This window comes from Phocoena phocoena, chromosome X (genome assembly GCF_963924675.1).
Source record: "Phocoena phocoena chromosome X, mPhoPho1.1, whole genome shotgun sequence".
Classification (NCBI taxonomy): domain Eukaryota; kingdom Metazoa; phylum Chordata; class Mammalia; order Artiodactyla; family Phocoenidae; genus Phocoena; species Phocoena phocoena.
In genome coordinates this window covers 124,636,224-124,660,158 of record NC_089240.1, presented here as the reverse complement: position 1 = coordinate 124,660,158, position 23,935 = coordinate 124,636,224, and the positions used below count along the sequence as shown (strand labels likewise).

General features: G+C 46.5%; 1 protein-coding gene across 1 annotated transcript in view; it reads right to left on the bottom strand.

Annotated features, from left to right (window-relative positions):
- Window positions 1-23,935, bottom strand: part of AFF2 (ALF transcription elongation factor 2) — a 332,516-nt gene that overhangs the window by 96,958 nt on the left and 211,623 nt on the right. The window contains exon 8 of the mRNA XM_065900280.1: window positions 5,321-5,417. Coding sequence (XP_065756352.1) covers window positions 5,321-5,417 — 97 coding nt within the window. The remainder of the gene's footprint in view (window positions 1-5,320; window positions 5,418-23,935) is intronic.

Below are 23,935 nucleotides of genomic sequence, written 5' to 3'. Positions count from 1 at the left end.
TATGAGGGGCGAGGGTGTGCAGAGAACCCCACACCGATGCACATGCAGGAAGCCCGTCCTACTGGATCGTGCTGTGCTCAGGCCAGACCCCAGGGGACTCATCACAGCATCGCTGCCTGCCGTGCATGACTGGGTTGAAAATGGCAATTCAATAACTGTTGTACGGAGAAGGCCAGGGTTGGGTTTCATATTTATGATGCCAAGAGTGGCAGCTGAGAAGGAAAACGCAGTCAGCTGGCTAATGGACATCATGGAGCCGCCCCATATCCCAACCATGCTATTGTTTTAAATTTTTATTGAAATATAGTTCATTTACAAAAAAGAATATGTGTGAGAGTGTGTGTGTGTGTGTGTGTGTGTGTGTGTGTGTGTGTGTATAACTGAATCACTCTGCTGTACATCCAACCCTGTTACTGATAGCTGACTTCAAAAACAAAACAGAACATACTGCAACTCGTATGTTCACGCAGACTAAGTTCAAAACACTGCATCCAATTCAAACACTGTTCTGGAACATTCCAATGTCCGATGTCAACTTTAAGTAATTATTTATTTCCCATTCAGGGGAAGTTCCTGAGAGAAAACCAAGGTGAGAGTAGAGTGTCACAGCAGACCGTTATAGCCTTTCTCCAGGGCACAGTGAGAACTCAGAAAGAGAAATAAGAACTGCGATCCGAAGGTATGACTCAGCTCTCCACCCATGTCAGTCCTTTGAGGAAAAACTCTTTTTCAGAGACACATAATTTTCCTGGAGGACTTGGTGCAGTGTCATTGGCAACCTGGCCTTTCTTCCTGGGATGTCTAGGTTAAAACTTGTCAGAGCTCAGAGGGGAGGAAACATCATTCATACCCAATGGATGTCTTTTGGGTGCAGTTAGGACATTCAAGCCAGTTCCTAGCAGATCCCTCTGGGCACCAAGGCCAAAATGAAGGGCAAGATCTATTTACCAATGGACCCCAAAGAGGGGGCTTCCAGTTAATGTTTAAAAGGGCCATAAGGAAGAACAACCTCCGATCTGCGTAGCGTTTGGCTTTCAAAGCATTTTCCTATACACGATCTTCATCTCGTCCTCACAGTACTCCAATGCGTTAGGCGACAGCGCTTTATTCTAGTGTACTGGCGAGAGATCTGAGACTTTGAGATGTTAGGTGACTTGCCCGATGTCACGCAACTATTACGTGACAGAGCTGGGATTGAAGCCCAGGCTTTTCTAGTCCAAAAACCATGCTCTTTTTAAACCGTTAAAAAAATCTGAAGTATAGTTAATTTACAGTTTGTATTAGTTTCAGGTGTACAGCAAAGTGATTCAATTATACTTACATATATTGGTTTCTAGATTCTTTTCCATGATAGGTTATTACAAGACATTGAGTAGAGCTCCCTGTGCTATACAGAAGGTCCTTGTTGCTTATCTGTTTTATACACAGTAGTGTGTATCTGATAATCCCAAACTCCTAATTTATCCCTCCCCACCCCCTTTGGTGGCCATACGTTTGCAAAAGCCATATGCACTCAACGACCACACTTACAGCTCCTCATGGCTATAGGTGCACAGCTAATACATGTTAGGACCCAGTGAAGTAGGTGCTATTGCTACCTCTGTTAACCTCCGTTTTACAGATACTTAGGTCTTTAGCCCAAGGTCAACCAGCAAGTGACAGAGCCAGGATTCAAACCCATTTGACTACACGCCTATGCTCTCTCGCTCACTCTCCTCCATGGCGCCACACTACTGATGTCCAAGCCACATGGACACAGCTGCTTCCCAAATAGTCCCAACCGAGGGAGCAAAATGCAATGGGGAATGTGGAGAGAGCACGCAAACTTTGAACAAATATTTTCAGGGTACAATCACCATGGCTTTTCCACTGAAACTATGGGCGTATGTGACTGAGCATCTCTGACTTTAAAGAATCACCAGAAGGTAAAATATCTTGTCAAAAATATATTTTCCATCCCCGAGTCTCTATGGCCGACAATTTGGCATCTTTAATTTGTATATTACGCTTCTCCCCTTCAGGCTTCCTGCTGTATCTTCCCGTTTGCAGGAGTAATACTTAGCATTTAAACACATCCTAATTGTTCTATTGGTGTCTGTGCACAGGACCCGCTCAGCACGGCCAATACTGCCGTCGGGGGTGCTCGTGGTGGGGCAGGGAGCGGGGAGAGTGTTCTGCTTACGAGAGACTTGGGACTGAAATGTCAAATTAGAAACGGACACATCTCAACCCCGTGTTTCATTTTCATACGTGCATTTGCAATGCATTCTCTTGGGATTCTTTATGTCGTAAACCATAGCATTAGGTCTTAAGAGCTTTGGGGAAAAGATTGGTGTGTACTCACCAAATCTGGGCAATTTGGGTGCAATGATTATGCACGAGATGATCTGAGGATGTCTCCAGAAAGCTAATGGCTTTTTTATCGAACCACATGTGTCTGAATGTAGCTACCAGGTTCTGAGAACGTTTCTGAGTATAATGACGGCTCAAACCAATGGTGTGGTCTGGTCCCTTGGACACATCATTTATCGTACCAATGCATTTGTTCGGATGCTTTTCCCTCCAATCATCCTGCCACAAATAGATGTGGCCGGAGATGTGATGGTCCCAATTACAAGATGAGAGAATAGTACCATATGACCTATGTGGCACCATGTCATCTCACCTGAAAAGAAAACGATTTTGGTGGTTCCTCAATAAGTTAAACATAAATTACCATAGGACTCAACAATTCCACTTCTAGGGGGAAGAGTCAAAGGAACTGAAAAAAATTAAAAGATTCAATTCAAAAGAACTGAAAACAGGTGTTCAACAAAAATATATACTGTATCCACAAAGGCTCACAGGAACTCTATTTGCAAAGCCAAAAGGTGGACCCAAATGTCCATCAACTGATGAATGGATGAACAAAAGGCAGTATATATCCATATGACGGAATAGTATTTAGCCACAAAAAAGGAATGGAGCACTGATCCAGGCTACAACATGGATGCACCTAGAAAACATGATGCTAAGTGAAAGAAGCCAGACACAAAAGGTCACGATGTTGTACGATTTCATTCAAACGAAACAGGCAAATCCATAGAGACAGAAAGTAAATTAGTGGTTGTCGAGGGCTGGGGAGTAACTGCTTAATGCACGATTTCCTTTTGGGGTGAGGAAAATCTTCTGGAACTGGTGTTGGATCCACAACCTTGTGAATGGACTAAATGCCACTGAATTGTAGACTTTAAAAGGGTGAATTTTATGTTATGTGGATTTTACCACCACGACAAAAAAAGGAAAATGGTGTCAATCCACACATATTTGAAAAAGAATACTGGGCTTCAGAAAGCCAGGACTCAGCAAAACTTGCTGTCACTGTGGCCCGTGCTACTGCAAAAGCGTCCTCTCCCGGCCTTCAGGCTTCGGGCTTTGTAACTAGTCCTGGAACTCGAGGGCTCATTTGCGAATGTTTATAACCTTGCTCCCGCTTCTTGCTTCCTGGACCCAGCTAGGGGGAAGTAAGCTGTCATTTTGCCTTACCTCAGATATCCCAGTTCAACCTCCCCTTCAAATGAGAAGCTCTGTGGGGAAGGCGTGGCAGGCTAAGGGCCGCGGGCCACAGAGAGCTTCCCACTCACCGACCGGGATTACCTGAGGGCCTCGGCATTGACACGGTCACCGCATACATCCTAAAACCCCAGATGATTCAGGCCAACTGACCTGATGCCACTTCTTCAGGTAAATACAGAAAATAACAACTCGAGAAGCCAAAAAAGGAGACTGCACTTGTATAATCACATAGAGAAGACGTCAACACGCAAACTCTACCTTCACTTACTGTTGATGACTTGCTTGAAGCATTTTCATTAAAATGTCATCTTGCATCTGTCAAAATCAATGACCTAGGACTCGGGGGGAGGGGTTATTTACCATTATAATGTTCTCCCGTTGCGGAGCACAGGCTCCGGACGCGCAGGCTCAGCGGCCACGGCTCACGGGCCCAGCCGCTCCGCGGCACGTGGGATCCTCCCGGACCGGGGCACGAACCCGCGTCCCCTGCATCGGCAGGCGGACTCTCAACCACTGCGCCACCAGGGAAGTCCCATTATAATGTTCTGGTCACTGGCATATTAAATGCAGAAAGCAGGAATGGCAGACACGGGAATTTAAGTGTGCATTTTACATTTGCTCTGGAGTCCATGACCCAGGTGGGAAAGGGATTGCTTGCATTCAGTAAACGTACCACAAGCCCCCTGGGAGACGACCGTGTTTGTTCTTGATAAAGCACCAAAGCTGCAAAGATGCAATTTTTACATATTATCCAAAATGCAAGCAGAATAAAGCGGAGAAAGTAAGGGAGAGGGAAGTTTTGGCTACATAACATTGAAGAAGTACTCAATTTTAAAATTACGCGTTATGGTAGGAGTTCTCGTGCGGTCAAAAACTGCAGATGAAAATGGAGTAGATAAGCCTTGAAGAGTCTTCCCTAAGCTTTTTTCTTTGCAGGCTCCTCGGAAAATATTTAGTGAATATGGAATTCTGTATTTGTTAACTATCTTGAAACACTAGTGCGTGAGCATTCCTTGAAACACCCTGGTTTCAGTTCTATAACTTAGATTTCACGGCAGAAAGAACATGGTCAGGTATTGGCTTTAAGAAAAGGCGATCCTTCTGTGTTCCTTATTTGAGGCTCTCAGCACACCCAGGAGGACCCCACACGCGAGACAGTTTTCTGTCCCAGAGAAAACACATCGGCATCACTGATATCACACACTACACTACCATTCTCACGACTCATACATGATACTTGGCTTTTTCAAATCAAGGGGTGCAGCCTCATTGGAAACGCTGAACACACACATTCTTGCCATCTAATCTGGCGGTCACTACTGTAAATACTCGTGACGCAGAATGGAAGAAAACAGGGCGGCGGCAAGTTTTTGCCAAATGCCTTTCGCCTGAAGGCTCATGTGAGCCGCAAGCTGCTGGGCACTGACGGTCAGCTGTGTCCTGAAGTGGCACCCCTGGGAAAGGTGAACGGAGCAGTCACGTTTATACCGCAAGGAATGAATGAATGAGTGTGGGCGCTAGGCCTCGTGGTGGAGTCACTACGGGAAAGTTACACCGCACTCAAGACCACACTTAGTCCAGGAGAGGGAAAGATGTGAAAGTGTGAGCTGATTCGACCTGTTCCAGGGCACTATGCCTGCCCTTGCTTCTCTCCCTCTCTCCAAAGTTCACAGATGAAGCGGGTAGGCTTCTGGAGGGCAAAACCATTCCAGGTCCTCTAGCTCCCTCCCCGTGGGTCCCAAACCGAGCCCTAAACTGGTCCTACCTGGTAGAGCTCAGTGGCAGTGCACTGAGTGGTCAAGGTCTTCACGGGTTCAAGGTCATCTTCATCGCTGCTCAGCTTAAGGTCGTCTTCAAGCATCCTACAAAAAAAGCCGAGTGGCACTGACGTTAAAAAGCGTCTTTTCTAAATCATCCTCAGATACATCTTGCGACGAGGATAAAATATTGGAGCTCCAATCTGACAGCTGCAATTCTGTCAGAGGTGCAGAGGGAACCAAGATTCTTTCAGCTAATTAGATATTTGAGCTCTTATATTTCTGTCAGAATCTGCACACATCCTGCCTCTCTACCTTCCCCTAAATCAAGGGGGGGGAAAAAAGCACTATTTCAGCATCTCCAGAGATGACTGGAGTCTATATATTTTTACTACTGAAAGTGTAATAAACATACAGATCAATCACTGTGGAGGTGGAACGTGCCGGTGGATCTCTACAGGAAAAGATGCTCCAAGTCTCCCATGAAAGAATAGGGGCATGACGGCAGCCCCTAGCTCTAGAGGCTGTCGTCAAAGTCTGCGGGGCCCCTCCGGATGGCGGAGGCAAATGGCCCGGTGAATCTCCACTGCCTTTCCGTGTCCTCTGCACAGTGGAAGCTCGGTGGCCACAAAATAGCCGGGCGAGAAATGGCTAGTCATTAACCTTTTGATATATGACCCATCTCTTCCCGTAAAATTTGATCCCAGAGACGTAAGCCCATGACGTGGATAAGAAATCTTTCTCTCCTAAGGCAAGGTACCTGAAAAATACGAGTGGTCTGAATTTGGGTGATGAACTATAGCACTTTCAAAATTGTTTATCGAGCACACAGAGCCTTCCGTTTCTATGGGGATATTAATTCCAGTGCCACCCGCTCTCCAGCTCCAAGTCTAAGCTACAGCAGGAAGAGTGACTTATTACCTTAAAATTCCAGTTACACTCCTTTCAAAGACCAACTGGCGTTAATATTTTTTTATTTCTTAAACGCAGGTTTAGACCTCATCCCCAGCCTCTCTGGACTGATTACTAGTTTCTGAGCACGCTTTGCTCTTTCTTGCTTCCAGACTCTGCGCCAGGCTCAGCTCCCAGGCTAGAAGTCCCTTCTTCAACTCTGGAAGTCCTATTTTTTCCTCCACGGCTCAGTCAGATCCCACCTCCGCCACAAAAGCTTTTGAGGAAGAATCCCTCTTCCCTCTCCCCACCCCAGCTCCGGCTGATGCCAGCTCCAGCTGTCCCCCGAGCACCGCCCCCAGCCCCCAGTTCCCACGTGCACAGGCACGGTACCTTATCTACCTCTGCCTTCTGCACAGCGTCTTCCCAGAAACGATACAGTCCACCAGCCTCATTTTGCAGACAAGCAAAGAAAGGTTCCGAGAGGCGAAGTGCTTTGCTCAAGGTCACACAGCTACTTAGTGCTAGAGCCCGTCCTAAAACTCCCACCTCCTGATTCCCACCTACGTGTTATTTCCAGAAGGGAAGCTGGAAAGCGAAAGGCAGCTTCTAATTTGATAAATAGGGGAGCGTGTTATGTCAGAGGTTATGTCCAAATGTTAGAAAGAGATTCAGGTCGGAGTGGGTTCCAGAAACTCTCCAAAGAAAGCCCAGCTCCTCCACTTTCATGCTCAGCCACATAAGACCAGGATGTGTTCACCGAGGTCTGAAACCCGAAGACGGATATAAAGGATGATTGGTGGGAAGGACAGTTGTTAGAGTTGGTTTCAGATAAACGAAATTTGCAGGATTTATGACTGTCCTTCAAGAGACTAATGGATGTTTGGAAGATCTTAGAGGAGACAAAATGTATCTTGGCATTGCTTTCACAGTTGCAGGCTTATAACTCTGAACAAATAATTCTTTACAGTACATCGTGCTACATGAAGACAGTATCATTCTCACAAGCTTAGAACTCAAACGTTTAAAAACAACCTATGCTGGGCTTCATTTTCTGTGTGTGTACGTGTGTATGTGTGTGTGTGTGAATACAGTGTTAATTTACACCTAAATGTTCAGCAAAATAAATGATAAATGATTCTTACCCTTTAGAGGATCCATTTCTGTGTCAGGGAAGGTGCTAAGTATTTGACCAGCAGCATGTAATTTGTGATTTGGACCTTATGAAGGAAGTTCCCATAGTAATGATAATGATTAGTCCCATTTTCCAGATGGAAACGCTGAGGCCTAGGGAGGTCAGGGAACTTGTTCATGGTCACACAGCTCGGAAATCACGGTGGCAAACATGGAACCCAGACCATCTCCAGCCAGAACTTGAGAGTATATAATGTATTCCTAGAGGATGTAACTTACAAAGGACAGAATATGAAATAAAATCAACAGCAACAACAAAAGCCCCACAAAATGAAACAAAACATATTGACCTGGGATCAAGATGTTTGGGTTCAACTGCGGGCGAATCATAAACTCTGATACCTTGGGTAAGTCATTTGCTGTCTCTGCACCTCATCTGTGTCCCCCATCCGTTAAAGGGGATAATAATTAAACTTTTTCACACGGTGGTGGTGGTGAGCATAACATGAATTAATGCATGTGAAATGCTTTATGAAAACGCAAAATAATGCAGGGTACCATTTATTAGTTTAGAAACATCACCACAGTCAGAAAATAATGTACAGCATTGATACTGTTAGCAAGTAATCACAAGTCAACTCTTAGTGAGATTTTGTTCCTCTCATTTTAGTTTGCCAAGCAACCTGAAGGTAAGCCGTGGTGACTCGGCAAATGTGTCAGTGTCTCAAGGCTGGATCCACGAAGGGGCTCAGGGTCTTCAGGCTACCCTCCGTCAGTTAGAACCAGAGCGTGGAGACCGGAACTCAGCACTTATTTGACTCTCCAATCAGCTCTGTAAGATCTTAATATGGAAATGAAAGACCCTCCAATGTACAGCTCTGGGAATAGGCAGGCAATCTGTACGGTGATTGACATTAAACATCTCCCGTGCAAGAAGCCTGGTATGGATCTGGTTGTTAATAAAGGACAGTCTGATGCACAGATTCAAGTCCCGGCAAACACAAATCAAGGAAGTCACTGAGAAGGCAAACTAATGCGCTCTCTCTGGAGGTGTTAAGCATTCATTTCATTCCACCCCTTCCCTGACCTATTAAGCTTTATTATTGAATCTACATGGACTTGTTTGCGTTTCCATCCATAGCTAATGCTGAACATTCCTCTAGGGAAAGTGGAGGATTATGAAAGATTTGGGATTTAATTATCATAGCAGCACCATTCATGCCCATCGCAGTTGAGGTGGTCTCAGCAGAAAAATGGTAATCTCTTTTCATGAGGTTATAATTCCATAGATTCAGCACACACCGGACAGCCCCAGATGTGAACAGACCATGCTGACGTGAACGTCTGCCTACGCGTGTGGTCGTCAACAACAACAACGACGACTGTTCTTCCACTTTTCAATTGGATGAAAACAGAACAAAGCAGCCCTCCTCAGTGACTTCAGATGTTTGTTCCGGATCTAGTGGTTCACGAGGTCTGCCTTTGTGTGAAAACTCTGTTTTTATTTTTACTATGACTTATCATTTCTTGAGTATCAAGAAGTAAAGTAGTCCATAAAAACTGTGTCGACAAAACAAAGTCCTGGTCCTAGAAAAGCTCCAATACTGAAAGTTGGGGCAGATGAGATGGAATGAACAAAAAGAAGACTGGGGAGGGCTTGGAGGAGAAAGGAGAACCATGTTCAGGGTCTTCTCTGTTCCTAATGCTCTGGGCCTCGAGCTGATCCTGGTGGCCTCAGAGGGCTCTTGGCACTGGGACATCCTAGGACACTACGGTGTGACAGGCCCCATGTTACTTATAACTGTAACATCTGCTCTCCAGAAACATTGCTCCTTCACAGAGCGGAAAGCTCGGGTGATTTTGAAGAGGAAAAAATAGAGAGCTAAAAACATTATTCCGGAAGGTTCTATGGAAATGAAGACTTCAGTTGTGGCAGCGTGAGCCTCAGAGCAAGGGCTTGAGAGCCAGACAGACCTGAGTTCAAATACTGGATTTTCTAATGGGTTTGCTCTCTTGAACTAGTTAATAAAACTCTTTGAATCTCAATTTTCTCACATGTTAAAATCAGTAACAATAATACCTACTTTGGAGAATTTTGGGAAGGATTAGAAAAAGAAAGTTTATACAAATTGCCTAGGAGTCAATACAGGTAGCTATTGCTTTCATCTTGGTTATTATTGCTATTGTTGCTATTATTACCTCAGCGATGGTGCTGTAGAGTTTGGAACAATTTTTTTACAAAGCTCTGGTGGTGACTCAAAGACTGGCAGAGGCACCAGCTAGCAGGCATCATTGGAAGCCCCTGACCAGGTGAGGAGAGGTTCAGAGATCCTTAAGGAGTTTGGAAAGTTTCTGGGCTTGGATTTATTCTCTAGAATGTTCTAAACACATCATGGCTATTTGGGGTTTCCTGAGATCCTCCCGGAGTGCCTAAGATCCCCTGGATATCTGAAGGCCAGTTGCAAGAGGAAACACCCAGACAGTTTCAAGCGAGAGTTTAAAAAAAAAAAAAAAAGAGTGGCTCTGACGTCCTGCCCCTTATACTGTGCAACGACCTGCGGATTCAGAGAAAGGGGCCAAGGAGGGCCCCCACTGGACGCTGTGCTCACCTTGGGCACTGTCTTTGGGCCTGCCACCCTCAGGAGGCTGTTCCAAGACACACGTGACTTTAACCTTTGTATGTAAGACTGGGCTTCGGAGGCTGTTAGTTGATACGGAATCCTTGCTCAGAAGCAACCTTCCGAACCCTGAGTGGTTCTCCGGGCTTGTAAGCCTACACAGTGCCTTTCTGTGAATTTCAAAATGGTGCCCCTCTGGGCAGACAGCCCATCAGGCGCATTACTTATTATGGGCTGGATTCCAGCTTCCAGGTGTCAGTGGAAGTAGCTGCCATGTTGGGGGCTGATGCGCAGATGGACTACGGCTCTTACCGTTGGAAGTGCCTAGAGTGCTACTTGTCTCACCCGTCACCAGGTGCAGATACCTACTACATCCCTAAAGTACGGCCACAGCCTTTGTCTGATGCTTTTAGGCATTCGTTTCTACTCTTCAGTAGCTTTAATCGTTTTGAGTTCTGCCAGTTAGGAGTTGCCCTGTGCTGTCTTGTAGCTTCCATCTAGTAGCCTGAGCCCTGTTCTCTATAAGCCACACTGGGAGACTGGACGTGGAATGGGGATGGGAGGTAGAGCCAGTGCTGCTATTTCCATCGTGCAGGGGAGGGAAGGAGGCTGTTCCGGTCAGGTTCTAGGCTCTCAAAAATTGAGAACCATAGCTTTTGTCCCAACTATTTTGGGGCTTTCAGAGGACTAGCTTAAATTACCATTGTCCCCATAAGTATTCAGAGCTGATAGCAATCAAGTGTTTTGTTGTTGCCTTTGGCTCCCAATGAAAAACACAGCTGAGGTGGGCTGGGCATCCCAGAGAGTCTGGGGGATGCCTGAAGACCTGAGCCTTCTTGTCAGGTAGCCTCTTACCGTGGGCCCTTTTCTAGAATAGTATCTTAGTCCTGTTGACTCCTTAAAGGACACTTCCTCTTCATAAAGTAGGCTGGGAGGAATGAAACACGACCTGATTAGAGTTACTCACGGAATTCTGTATTTCCCTACCTAGCGCTTCGTAGTCTCTGCAGCACCGAATCATTTGTGGGTAGTAAGGCAGGTGACGAGGAAGAGGCTGTGATATTTTTCAAAGTATTCATTCTGTTTCCCTGACGTGAAGGGGCTCAGGCTCTTTTCTCGGGAGAAGCTGCATTTAATTTTCTCAAGGTTTTAACTTAAAAGTCAGATTCCGTGAGCACCCCACTGGGGATCCTGGAAATTCTGAGTCTGAGGGCTGAGGCAGTGACAAATAGTTGGAAGATCCAGACTATATTCTACGGAGATAAATCTCCAAGATCTATCAGGTGGGACCTCTGGCCTGGTGTCTCCCAGTGGGCCCACAGCCTGGGTCCAAACTAGATCACGCACCCTGCCATGGGCAGGCAGACCAGAGAAGGAGACCAGAAGATACCTGTAGCTGACGGCGTTCTCAGGGTTTCAGAAAGTGGGCATCTCATGTGCTTACTGTGGTTCCTGACCGATCCTGAACGAGAGAACTGAGAGTTCCCTTAGGGCCCATCTAGTCCAGGTTTTGGCAAACTGAGGCCTTCAGTCCAAACTAGCCTTCCCTCTGTTCTTGTACCGCCTGTGAGTTAAGATGATTGGTTTTCACATTTTTAAAGGGTTGAGAAAAAAAAAGAAGAATAATATTTCATGAGATATGAAAATTATATGGCATTCAAATTTCCTTATCCGTTAACAAAGTCAAATTGGAACATACCACACCCATTCACGTACATATCACCTGTGCTCTTGTGCCGCAATGGCCGAGTTCAGTAGCCGTAACAGAGGACATAAGGCCCCAAAAGCCCGAAATATTTACTATCTGAGCCTTTACGTAAAAAAGTTTGCTGACCCCTGCTGTAAACCAATGGTTTTCAAACTTTCCTACACACACGAATCCTCCCCTGCCAGGTGAAATCTTCTAAGAAACCCATGCTTAAAGATTAAAGCCACGGCGCTTTGCTCACAGCCAGGTTGGGTGACCTCTGGGGTACCCCAGCGATTAGATGAACGTAGTGTAAAAACGATCATCTGGTCAAGTCTTATTTGTTGGAGGTAATTACGGCTCCACGGATATTCACAGGATTTAGTTAGAGGACGCGAGTTACTTAACCTCTCTGAACCTCAGTTTATTCCTCTGTGCAACAGGAATAAAAAGAATATCTATCTCAGAGATTCGGGGAATGCCGAATAGTCTGTTTGGCTCGAGTCCTGAGTACAGACAAGGCAACAGCAGGAGATAAAAGAGTAAACATCCTGTTTCTAGCTGCACGTGTGGTATACATGGATTTATATCTACATCGCATACATAAGCCAAAGCTAGTAATGTGAGCCTTGATGTATACGACTGTTGACTTGTATCAGACTGCCACCTCTTCATCCTTGGACTTCCTTAGAATTGATCAATTCAGCACAATACCAGTGTCCTGCTCCATGGGCATTCTTTTGAATTTGATTTTCATTTTCTTGGTATATTTCTCTGGGTTATGTAATTTTCTCTGAATGTGGGGACTCAAGTTATCATGCAAATGACAAACTGCCTAATAGAATTCAGTTGGCTTTCAAGAATGTTACATACACCAAAACACTATTGTATCATTTTTTAGGGGTGTGTGTAAAAACATCTAAGAGTGGATTTCCCTGGAGAAGATCATAAACCAGTGAAGCAACCTGGACCTGAAAACAGCTGCTGGGATAATTCCAAAGGGGACGAGAGAATCTTTCGTTTTAAAAACTATCCCGAGGATGCATCGTGATAGTAGATGGTGCAACTCTTCAGTAGCACTGTACGTGTCATCTTGAATGAATTTCCTTTGAGTCATATTAGGTGATATGGAAAGTCATCCATGCGGAGTAATAGGGATTCATTCAAGACCATTTACTGGGCCTGGTATTTGCGGGTGAGACAATGTTGCACGGTTTTTGGAGTTGAGCTGTGCTGAATTTAAGCCCCAGCTCTAAGACATACTGAGTGTGGACTGGGGCAAGTTACCTACCATAGCTTCAGTTTCCTAATCTGTACCATGGAAACAATAATAGTACCTATTCCAGAAGGTTGGTATGAGGATTAGATGAGATTATGTATGTAAGATGGTTGGTAAACACTCAGTCACTTGCCATGACTGTGCTTGGCCCTGGGGTGGCAACTATGTGGATGACATGGTCCCTTGCCCTAATAAACTCGCACTTTAAGAAGCACAAAGACCTGATAAACAAACAATAACAATGTAATGTTGTACGTTCAATGTCAGAGGCACGTAAGAAGGGACTCAAAGAAGGAACGTCGAAGTCTACCCGGAGAGTCCGGTGAAGGCTACCCAGAAGCAGTGGCCTTCGAGTAATGCCTCCAAGGCAGAACGAACTGCCAGGGAAGGAAGGAAAGAGCAGCCTGGGGAGAACAAGCAGAGGAACCAAGAGAACTGAGGTTTGGGGAAGAGTGGGGTGCTTGGTCTGGCTGGAATATACTACATGTCGGCACTAGCAAACAGGCCTGAGTCTAAGGAGGTAGCTGGGGTGAGACCGGACCTTGCCTTTGCTCTAAAGAATGACGGGGAGGGGAAAGGACCACAGTTTTTAAGCAGAGGAGGGACGTGGAGAGCCAGAGGCAGAGATCTCTGAGAGCAAAGAACCTAGATCGACGGGAAGAAGGAGGTAGCACGGATACCTGTTGGACCACCATTGTCGTAGTCCAGGGAACAGGGCACTGACAGTCAGGTTGGGGGAGAGAAGGGACCAGGTTCTACAGACATGCTGGCATTAGAATCAATGGAATTGGGACACTGACGGACGATCCTCTCGTCCACTGTCTTTCCAGCCACTCTGAGGGCACTGAACGTATGTCACGAACTCTGCCCATCTCCCAAGCACACACACACTCCCTCACAACGGGCTGGCCCTCTCTCTTGATTAGCGTCCCCTCCTTGTCCCACGGCTTGGCTACCTACCCTAGGACCTTGGCTACCAGGGCAGAAGGAGCGTCTCTCGTACTCAACCTTTCTTTCTGGAGACACATCTCGCAAGTTCTGCGACCACGGCTGATCAGAGACTAGAAACCCCTGTGGTTCCTCCCAAAGTACCTCCCAATCACACCGGGTACTTCATTACTTGTCTCTCCACATCAGCTCCTAATTGGTAAAGGATTAAGTAAAGAACTCCTTTATCAAGCTGGTCCATTAATCTCCATCTAAGGAAACTCTTCAAAACAACTGAAATATTAAGTTGCTATTAAGCACCCTACAACCCGTGCCTGCTGACAGCCCCTGTGTCTTCCATTAAACTCGATGGGAGCTGGGACCAATTCTTAGTTATATCCGAGGCGCTGCAAATCCTCAGCCGCTGATAACACAGCACTTTAGCTTGGAGTGCATTAAACTGTTTCTCAAACCCCTTTCTAGAGAAAGGCTGTCGAGAAGGGATGTTTACCTGAATTGACACAGCAGATGGGATTTCCTGGAGGCCGACGCATAAGGAATTCACATTTTCTTTCACATTGTTTAAGCACAATAGTCAAACCTGACAATCTAGGCCCATCTAAAATCTTGACAGCAATGTTGCCCAGTTGTTTATGAAAATCCCACCTGGTTTATAGGCTCAGCTCTTTCTGTTTCATCTAAAGGACACCCCTCTCCCAACACACACACACACACACACACACACACACACACACACACACACACACACACTTTTGTTTAGGGTAAAAGGAGGCAGACTGTCTTATAACCCATACTGACAGTGTTTCAACCCTATAAAATCCTACAGCTGGACTTTCTTGGGGCACATGGAGCCCAGGGCCCCCGTGAGCATCCCATCAGGTGAGCATAGGTGAGCACCTGTCATGCACACACATACAAGACAGGGTGAGGCCTGAGTGATTTGACTGGTAAAGATCCAGCCAGTCGCTCTTCGAGTCAGGCAGTTGAGTACTTACATAACGAAAGTAAGGAAGGTGCGCCAGCTCCGCGGTCCTTGTCCCACACAGCAAAAAGGACACCATTAAAACCAGTGGGACCCGATGACGGCAGAGCGAGCTGTACGATATTCTGTGATCGAGGAGCCCACTCTAGACTTCCATTAAGAGGGTTCATAGGCGAGGGAGTGGGACAGAATGTTCCATACCTCATCAAAACCTGGGAGGCAATTGTGTCATCACAGGCCCCCAGAGGAGATGGGGGGTGAGTGGGAGACGGCCTTGGAGTACACCCTCAAGATCTTCTTGTGCCCTCCCGTCCTGGGACGATCGCTAGGTGTTCTGCCAACACTCAGATTATCTGTGGCTCAAGCCTCGTCCTACGTGGCCTATTGGAATACCTGCGGGGTGTCCACAGCGCCACAGCAGAGCTGTTTCCCTACACTGCCAGACATCCTAGTCAGTGGCTCACTACTCCTTAGGGGACCTGCTTTTCAGATCTGGGACCATGCTGAACACACTCATTTACTAAGGTTTCACGTCAAACGTGCTGCCTACGTTGAAGTTCTAACAAAGGCTAGGAAGAAGCTTCATTACCAGAAGCAGAACAATAGCTATTGCACTTGCTTCTCCGCTAGGAGTGATGAATGTGGGCTGAGCTAGCCATAGCTCCAGTCCGAGGACACACACCTTCAAGAACTAGCCAGTGTTCAGAATCCTTGGAGGCCAGTGACTTGCCTCTTTGCACAGCCAGCTGAGTTGCACGTGGCTTCTCAGCACAGGGCAGGGCTCGTTGTAGAGCCTGAGGCTGCTCTGTAGTCAGAGAGGCCCAGGTTCAAACCCCCACTAGCTGTGTCACCTTGGATCAAATCCGTTTAACTTCCGTGAGTCCCTTGGTGAAAGGGGGATCCTAACAGCATCACCGTATAGGATTGCTCTAACTATTAAATGAGATAACCCTAACACATAGGAATCACCCCCATCTTTATCATTTATTGTGATTCTTGGACCAAGATAGTTCAGCCTGGATTATCCTGAACACATCAGACGCCACTTTTATTCGGAAACAAGTAAAATTAGAGAAGTGTGTTCTCACATTAAAGCAAAAGTTGCAGGAAGGAAAAGAACTGTACCCCAGCCACAGATAGCTTTTGCATGTCAGAGGTAGAAGCAGATCAATTTTTTGAGTACAAAGAGAGTCTATTAATATTATTATATCCACTTTTTCAAATCCGTAAAATTCAAATCTACATAAAATACAACTGAACTGCAGGTCATAAAATGTTAACCTACCAGATTCCAGGAGTGCATAAACAGTTTGATATCAAGATGTCTATTTGTATGCTACATCATGTCATCAACAAATAAAATGATAAAAAACATATGATCGGGCTTCCCTGGTGGCGCAGTGGTTGAGAATCTGCCTGCCAATGCAGGGGATGCGAGTTCGAGCCCTGGTCTGGGAAGATCCCACATGCTGCGGAGCAACTAAGCCCGTACGCCACAACTACTGAGCCTGCGCGTCTGGAGCCTGTGCTCCACAAGAGAAGGCCGCAACAGTGAGAGGCCCGCGCGCCGCAATGAAGAGTGGCCCCCGCTCCCCGCAACTAGAGAAAGTCCTCTCACAGAAACGAAGACCCAACACAGCCAAAAATAAATAAATTTATGAAAAAACATATGATCACCTCAATAGATGCCAAACACACACCAGATGAAATTTCATACCTATTCCTGATTCAGAGCTTTCAAAACTAGGTAGAGAAGGATACCTCCTTTCTGGATAAGGACTGTATAATGGAAACTGTCAATCTAAAGTTACGTTTTAGTAGGTTAAAAGGTTTAATCAATTTTTAAACATGTATTTTAAAACAAAAATGGGATTGCAGATGACTGTTTCAAGTGTTTCTAAAAATCTGTATTAATGTTGATTCACTGGGTAGGCAGAAGGAACACAAACAGACTAATATCATCCAATGACACCATTTGTTCTGATAATGACTCCAATTTAAACCGTTTTGAGGCATCACATATGGCTTCCACGAGGAATTCTTTCCATGTAGGTAAAGACAAAATTAGAAAGTCACATGAAAACCCTCAGTTTCCACTTCCACATTCCATAAAGTATTAATCATTTAAAAACACATCCCCATTTTATTGGCATTTGTATCTGCCTACAAGCTTCATAAATGCAGAGATGCTGGGTAACACGACCGAAAATTTGATCCTATTGTTTTAACAAAATGAGAATTGTTTTAGAAGGGGCTCCACAATGTCTGGGCATATATTTCTCTAAGTAACAGTATGAGGCAAGCATTTCCCCCAGGAATTCAACATTTATGTTGATGCACTTGGCTGCAGAGCCAATCCTGCACTGGCTCTAATACAGAGGAATTTTCTGAACATTTTGAGTAATGGGACTGAAATAATTTAACGGTCCTTCTGTGCATGTTAAATTAGTTGCATGATATATTTAGCTTTTGCAGAAAACTTGTTTACACTATAAATTACAGCACATGGCATAATCACATTGATGCGGAAAGCCAGCCATGTTGAATCATTTTGGCCATCTCTCTCCAAACTTCAACTTGGTGCAAATGAATTCTCTGTGGCTCACCAACACAGCGTGGGTGTTTCTTAACACTGGGACCCTGATGAATCCGTGTAAGGCCATCATCTTAGCACTGCCACTGTCTCCATAAGAAGAGCTGAGTTTCTGAGATGGGAAGATTTTCAAGATAACTGAGTGGCATACAGATCCAAATCATTATGTACTACCACTTATCAATGGATTTAGGAGGGACTGACCTTCTGATTCTGAAACACAGAAATAACCCAGGTGCCTAATGATTAAGAACACTGGTAAATCTAATCTCCTAAGAGGGTGACACTACATAAAGGCGAGAGCAAAGATTTGGGAGTTGCACGGACTAGGGGTCCAGACCGGGCTCTTGCATTGACTAGCTGTGCAAATGTAGGCAAACTGATTGACCTCTCTGAGCCTCCATAATTTGGTCTCGAAAACAAGGCCCCTGATATCTACTTTGCACGGATTTTGTGAAGAGTAATGTGAAAAGGTTGTGAGTGCTTAATAAACGTTACCACTTCTATTATTCCCGGTATCAGGATAAATTGGATCCTGGTTCTTATACCAATGCGTTCAGAAGCAGCATTAAGAGAATTCCTGCAGATGAAATCACCAGCTCTCTCGCTGAAGAAAGCAGTTTCAGCTGCAACAGAGAGCCATCAGTAGGTTTTCCGTATAGTAGGTAAACATCTTAAGAAATTGGAGATCTGTTCTTTCATGATGTGGCTTTAGGTAAGAAAGCACCAATTCTGAATACTCGCCTCAACACTAGGCTATTTCTATCCTGTTATTCACAGACTCGCATGCGTGACAGACGGGTAACTAGCTGTCTAGATAGAGAGACAAACAGAGAGGTATACATGTAGATACATGGAGAGTGGCAGATCTTAATACCGGCCGGGAGTTATCAGCCAATTTCTAAAACTTTAAAGTGTATTCAGAACAAAAGTACAATCAACCGAAATAAAACAGCTCCAATCATTCGAGGAATAACATGTTAGTCAATTCAAAGCTCTTTGAATATCACCCAGTTTACATCCATCAGATGTGAACTGATGCCCCCAGGGCTCCCACCTTGCCTCTGTTTCACGATGAATCTAAGTTGGCCGACCGTAGCTGGTGATCACAAGACTTACTCAGGTAAGCTCAGAGTGTGCCAGACATTCACTTTGCCACGTGTGCCCATGGATCACTTCATTGACTCTGTCCAAGAAATCTGGGAGGCTGCACTTGTATTTTCCGTTTTTAGGCAAGGAAACTCAGAAAAGTTAAGAAAAGTCTCCACAGAATGGGAGAAAATAGTTGTGGGTCATATACCTGGTAAGAGTCTAGTAACCAGAATATATAAGGAAGCCAGGACACTAAACCATAAAATGACAGGTAACGCAATTAAAGAATGGGCAAAGGATCTGAACGGACGTTTCTCCAGGGAAGATATACAAATGGCCAACATACAGATGCAAAGATGCTCAACATCATTAGCCATCCGGAAACAGACATAAAGTGAAAACAACCGAAATGCCCATAAAGTGATGAATGGACAAACAGGAGGTGGTCTGGCCAGAGAACGGAATACTATTCAGCCATAAAAAGGAACAAAGTACTGGTACAGGCTACGACATGGAGGAACCTTGAAAACACTGTGCTGAGTGAAAGAAGAAGCCAGACACAAAAGACCACATATTGAATGAGTCCATTTATATGAAATGTACATAACAGGCAAATCCGTAGAGAGAGAAAGTAGATTACTAGTTGCCCAGGGCTGGGGGGAGGGGGAGTGAGGAATGACTGCTCGTGGCACGAGGGTTCTTTTTGGGGTGATGAACACGTCCTGGAATTAGAGAGTGGTGATGGCTGCACAAGTCTGTGACCACCACAAACCACTGAATTGTGCACTAAAATGTGAATTGTATGGTACCTGAATCTCAATAAAGCTATGATTTTTTAAAAGTCACACGGCTGGGCAAGTGGGGGGACGGAGAGCTGGGATGACAGCCCCCAGCACCTGCCTGGGGCCAAAGCCCACGTCCCTAACCACTCCACTCACTGCCCTGCTTGATGGAGATTGATGGGAGGTCTTAGATGCATTTCTACTCGCATCTATGGAGAAAACCGCCATGAGAAAAAGGGCTATTTTTCCCTCACATAATCCCTTTCTCCTTCCATTTTTCCTGTGTTAAAACTGCAATTGAAACAGCCAGCAGAAGCTTCACCGGGGAAAAGGGCTTTGTGTTTTCCAGGAGAGACAAAGCATTACATTAAAGAGACAGCTGTCTGGATGGGGCGGGGACCAAGCCCAGAAACCTTTAGCAAACATGCTCTATCCCTCTTTGACTTCAGAATTTCCAAACCTGAGGCTAGGAACGAAAGGAATCCATCTGCACAGAGGTCCCTCTCAACAGGACAAATCACCTGCCCCCTCAATAAAGCCATGGGCCGGCACGTGTATAATGTGGCCTGACAATGTGGATGAGTTGATCTGAGCGGACATCAGGACCGACGGCGGGAGGCTCACATTCTAGCGAGGTGAGGATGCAGACTCGGTCCTCAACTAATCATTGTACACAGCAATTCGTTAAGTACAGGGAAAATGGGGCTGTGAAACTCCTTTTCCGTATTTCGAGGTGGGGAAAAGGTGTTAGTTCTTGCTGGGCTTATGTGCAGTCTGCCCAGGACTGTGGCGGTTTCTCCTCTGTTGAGGCCTCTCCAGGTCCGGGGCTCTGATACCTAATGCGTTTTCCAGATGCTGACATGTGGGATTAGGTAGCCGGGCTCCTAACAGGGCCCAGCGCTGGTGGTGCGGCTCCTACACTCATGCAAATGTTAGATCACAACGCCAATTTAACCCGGGGCTCCCTTGAGCTGAGAGATAATTTGCCTCTAATCCTCTTCCGCTTGTCTATGGTCTAACTTCCCCATTTGTAAAATATGTCCACACGGCTCCTGTTCACGCAGAGGGAGTCCCCGGCACACACACACACACACACACCCCACCGGTAACACTCTGTTTCCAATCATCGACTTTCAGAACTTGACCCAGACCTTGAACCCGACCCAGACCCTGCTGCCATCTCCGCCATCCTCTTGCATCACCCCCAACTCTTGCAACCCCGGACCTGGCCAAGGAAAACATCCAGGGCTGCTTCGGGGAAGATGCTCCGCCCCCTCGTCTGCCGCCCTAAGCGGGGGCTCTGTCCATATGTGGAGTCTTTGGCTGCCCCCTCGGTTTGGGGACCACGAGGTAATAGGGGTTCTCCCCTCTCATTCTTCTTGCCTTTTGCCTTTTTAATCGCCCACCTATCAGGGCCAGATTGCCTTGTCACTGGCTGCAGAGCTTGCCTCTGACAGAGATAGCTGCTACTGTTAGTAGGCGCCTTCACTCGGGCCCATTTCACTTGCCTCACTCTGACAGCCTCACAATAGCCACCTTCCCTGGAAAGAAAACTGTGATCTAGTGGAGAGAGAATGTGGGACAACAGCTTCATCTGCCTCTGGGTCTCCAGTGGGTTCTCTTGACAGACTCCCGCCGCAGAGCCAAAGATGGAACAGCCACAGGGAAACAGGCCAGTCAGGGGCTGGGTTTGGTTCAGGACGCCGGCAAAACCAGTGGTCCAGATCACTGGCTAAGAAGGCGAGGGCTGCTTCCTCTGAAGGCCCTGTCTCCACAGGAAAAAGTAAATCTGTTTGTTTTGTCCATTACTTTCTATATTGCCCAAGTAGCGGGCTGAGCAGCCTTTTCTTAACTTGGTAATTGCAGTAACAATGTTATCTGGAAATTACTGCTTGCAGATGCGGCCTGAGTCAGCTCCCTAAACCCGTGTCATTCTGAGAGGGTGGAAGAGAAGGGAGCCCAGAGGTGGCTTTCCTGCGGTGGTGGTGGGGGGGGGGGGGGCGGGCAGATTTCACGCTCCCGGGGCTTCCCACTGGCTGGGATGGGACAGAACCCAGCAGCCCATCACTACGTCCTGCCATCTGAAGGAGCCCATTTAACGAAGGTCGTGAGAACTGCTGCCATTCACAAAAGGCAAATTCAGGAAACAGGCTGGTTATGCGTTGAACTGGGTTCCCCCCACCCCAAGTTCATATGTTGAAGTCCTAACCACCAGTACCGCTGAATGTGACCTTGTTTGGAGACAGGGTCTTTACAGAAGTAATCAAATTAAAGTGAGGTCATGAAGGTGGACCCTCATCCGACATGACTGGTGTCCTTACAAGAAGAGGAAATTTGGACACAGAGATACCTGTAGATGGAAGGTGATGTGAAGAGATATAAGGATAAGACGGCTGTCTACAAGCCCAGGAGAGAGGCCTGGAACGTATCCTTCCCTCATAGCCCTCAGAAGGAACCAACTCTACCCACACGTTGATCTGGGGCTTCTAGCCTCCAGAACTGGGGGACGATGCATTTCTGTGGTTTCAGCCCCCCAGTCTGTGTGACTTTGTTACGGCAGCCCCAGCAAACGAATACAGGATTATACCCCAGTTCCCAGGGCCCCCAAATATGTGCATTGGGGGCAATGCATTCATACCCCAAATAGCTGTCTCTGCATGTACTCGCCTCACCGTCTAATGACATGGGGAAAGAAGCAGTTGGGCGGGCGTGACACAAACATGTTTGCCAAGAGAAAGTAGCAACCAAGGTGAGTGGGGAAGGGAGGGAAATCCCAGTGACCAATTTTCTCAAGTGGAAAATAAGTGAAACTTGGGTCATCTGAGCCTCTTGAGTTGACAGAGCATCTCCAAAGCTAAAATTTAACCAAACTCCAGGTAACTCTTCACCCTGTTTAGGAGGTCGTCTTCTACCGAAGTAAGAGTATTAATTGTTATTTGGCTCGGTAAGCCGCACTGATTTCGCTTCTATTCTTGCCAGTTGTAAGGCTGAATTTTGCTTTCAGTGACTTCTGACAGTGCCATCTGAGGGCAGATTCAAACTCTTTAGATGAGTGGTAGTTTAGAACTGAAAGCGTTCCTACGCCATGATTTTTGTCCCCTAGAGAGCTTAAAATGTCACCCTTTTGGCACACACTTGGCAGAAGACCTCAGAACAAGAGGTGAGTCACACAGCACAAGAGGTCAAATGTCAGAGGGTATATGACATAAATGAAAAGCCCAGAACAGAATGCAAGATAATCACTGATGCCGGAGGCACAACCGGCAATGGGGCTTATTGTTTCCCAGCCAGGAGTGAGCGATCAGGGGGCTGCAGACACGGGGCTGCTTGGGCTGCTCCGAGCCGGCCACCCCGCCCGCCTTCCCCTCCTGTGCCCGCCCCCCTGCAGTGGCACTCTTCCTCCTGAGCTGCCTGCTTTTCTGCTCTTGCCGGGGAACGTCATCCACTGCCCTGCATCTCACATTTCCGTCTTCAGCCCGGACATTTTCCTGAGCTCCGGACTCACAAATCCAGCTCTCTGCTGGACAGTTCCACCACCGTGGCCCGCAAACGCCTTGAGTCCAAGAAAGCTGAAACTGAACCCACCGTCTCTAGCCTGCTCCTCCCCCTGGTTTGTTTCATTTAAGTATTCATTCATTCATTCATTCATTCAGTTTGTTTCACCTACCCGCCCACCCATCTATTATTGTGGTAAAATACACGCAACATAAAATTTACCCTTTTTAAATGTACTATTCAGTGCATTTTAGTACATTCACGATGTTGTGCGGCCACCGCCATTATCTTGTTCCAGGATATTCTGAACACTCCCAAAGGAAATCCCGTACCCTTTTCCTATCACCCCCATTCCCCCGCTCGCCAGCCCCTCCATCCCTCCCTCCAGGTTGCCTCTAGGCAACCTCTAACCTGCGCTCTGCCTCTACGGATTTACCTAGCCTGGACAATACATATAAATGGGATCACACCATAGGTGGACTTTTGTGTCTGGTCTCTTTCATTTAGCACAAAGTTTCCGAGGTTCACCCGTGTTGTCGCATGGATCAACAGTTCATCCTCATGCTTCGTTTTTGCCTTTCTCCATAAGTGTCACCATCCTCCCACATTTCCAAGCAAGAAAGCTGGCAGTCACTTAAAAATTTCTACTCTATCCCTCAGCTCACATATCTTATCAATCACTCACTCCTCCCGATGGGACCACAGACCATCCTTTTCTGGTGTGTCTACTCTTCTCGATCGCTACCTCGTTGCAAGCCTTCAGCACCTCTCGTCTGGGCCACAGCGATCTTTCTACAGCATGACTCTGGCCATGTCGTTCTGCTGATTAAGATCCTTTGAGGGCAACGGAGGCCACAGTCTCGGGAAATCAGTGCTGGGATGTCTGGGATCTGTAGGGTGGTGTGGCCTTGAGGGAAGTGGGGCCTGGGGCCTCTGGACGAGGTTGTTTTAAAGGGTGTGGCAGGGGCTGAGCAGGAAGGGCTGCCCGGTGTTCCTCGTGAGAAAGTGAGAGGAACCTGGGAGCATCGCTTGGGCCTGATGGCACCTACTTCTCCACTCAGGGTAGGTGTTTGGTGAGAAAGGAGATGCCTTGAGGGGCACAGGGCGGGGGAGGAGTCGAGG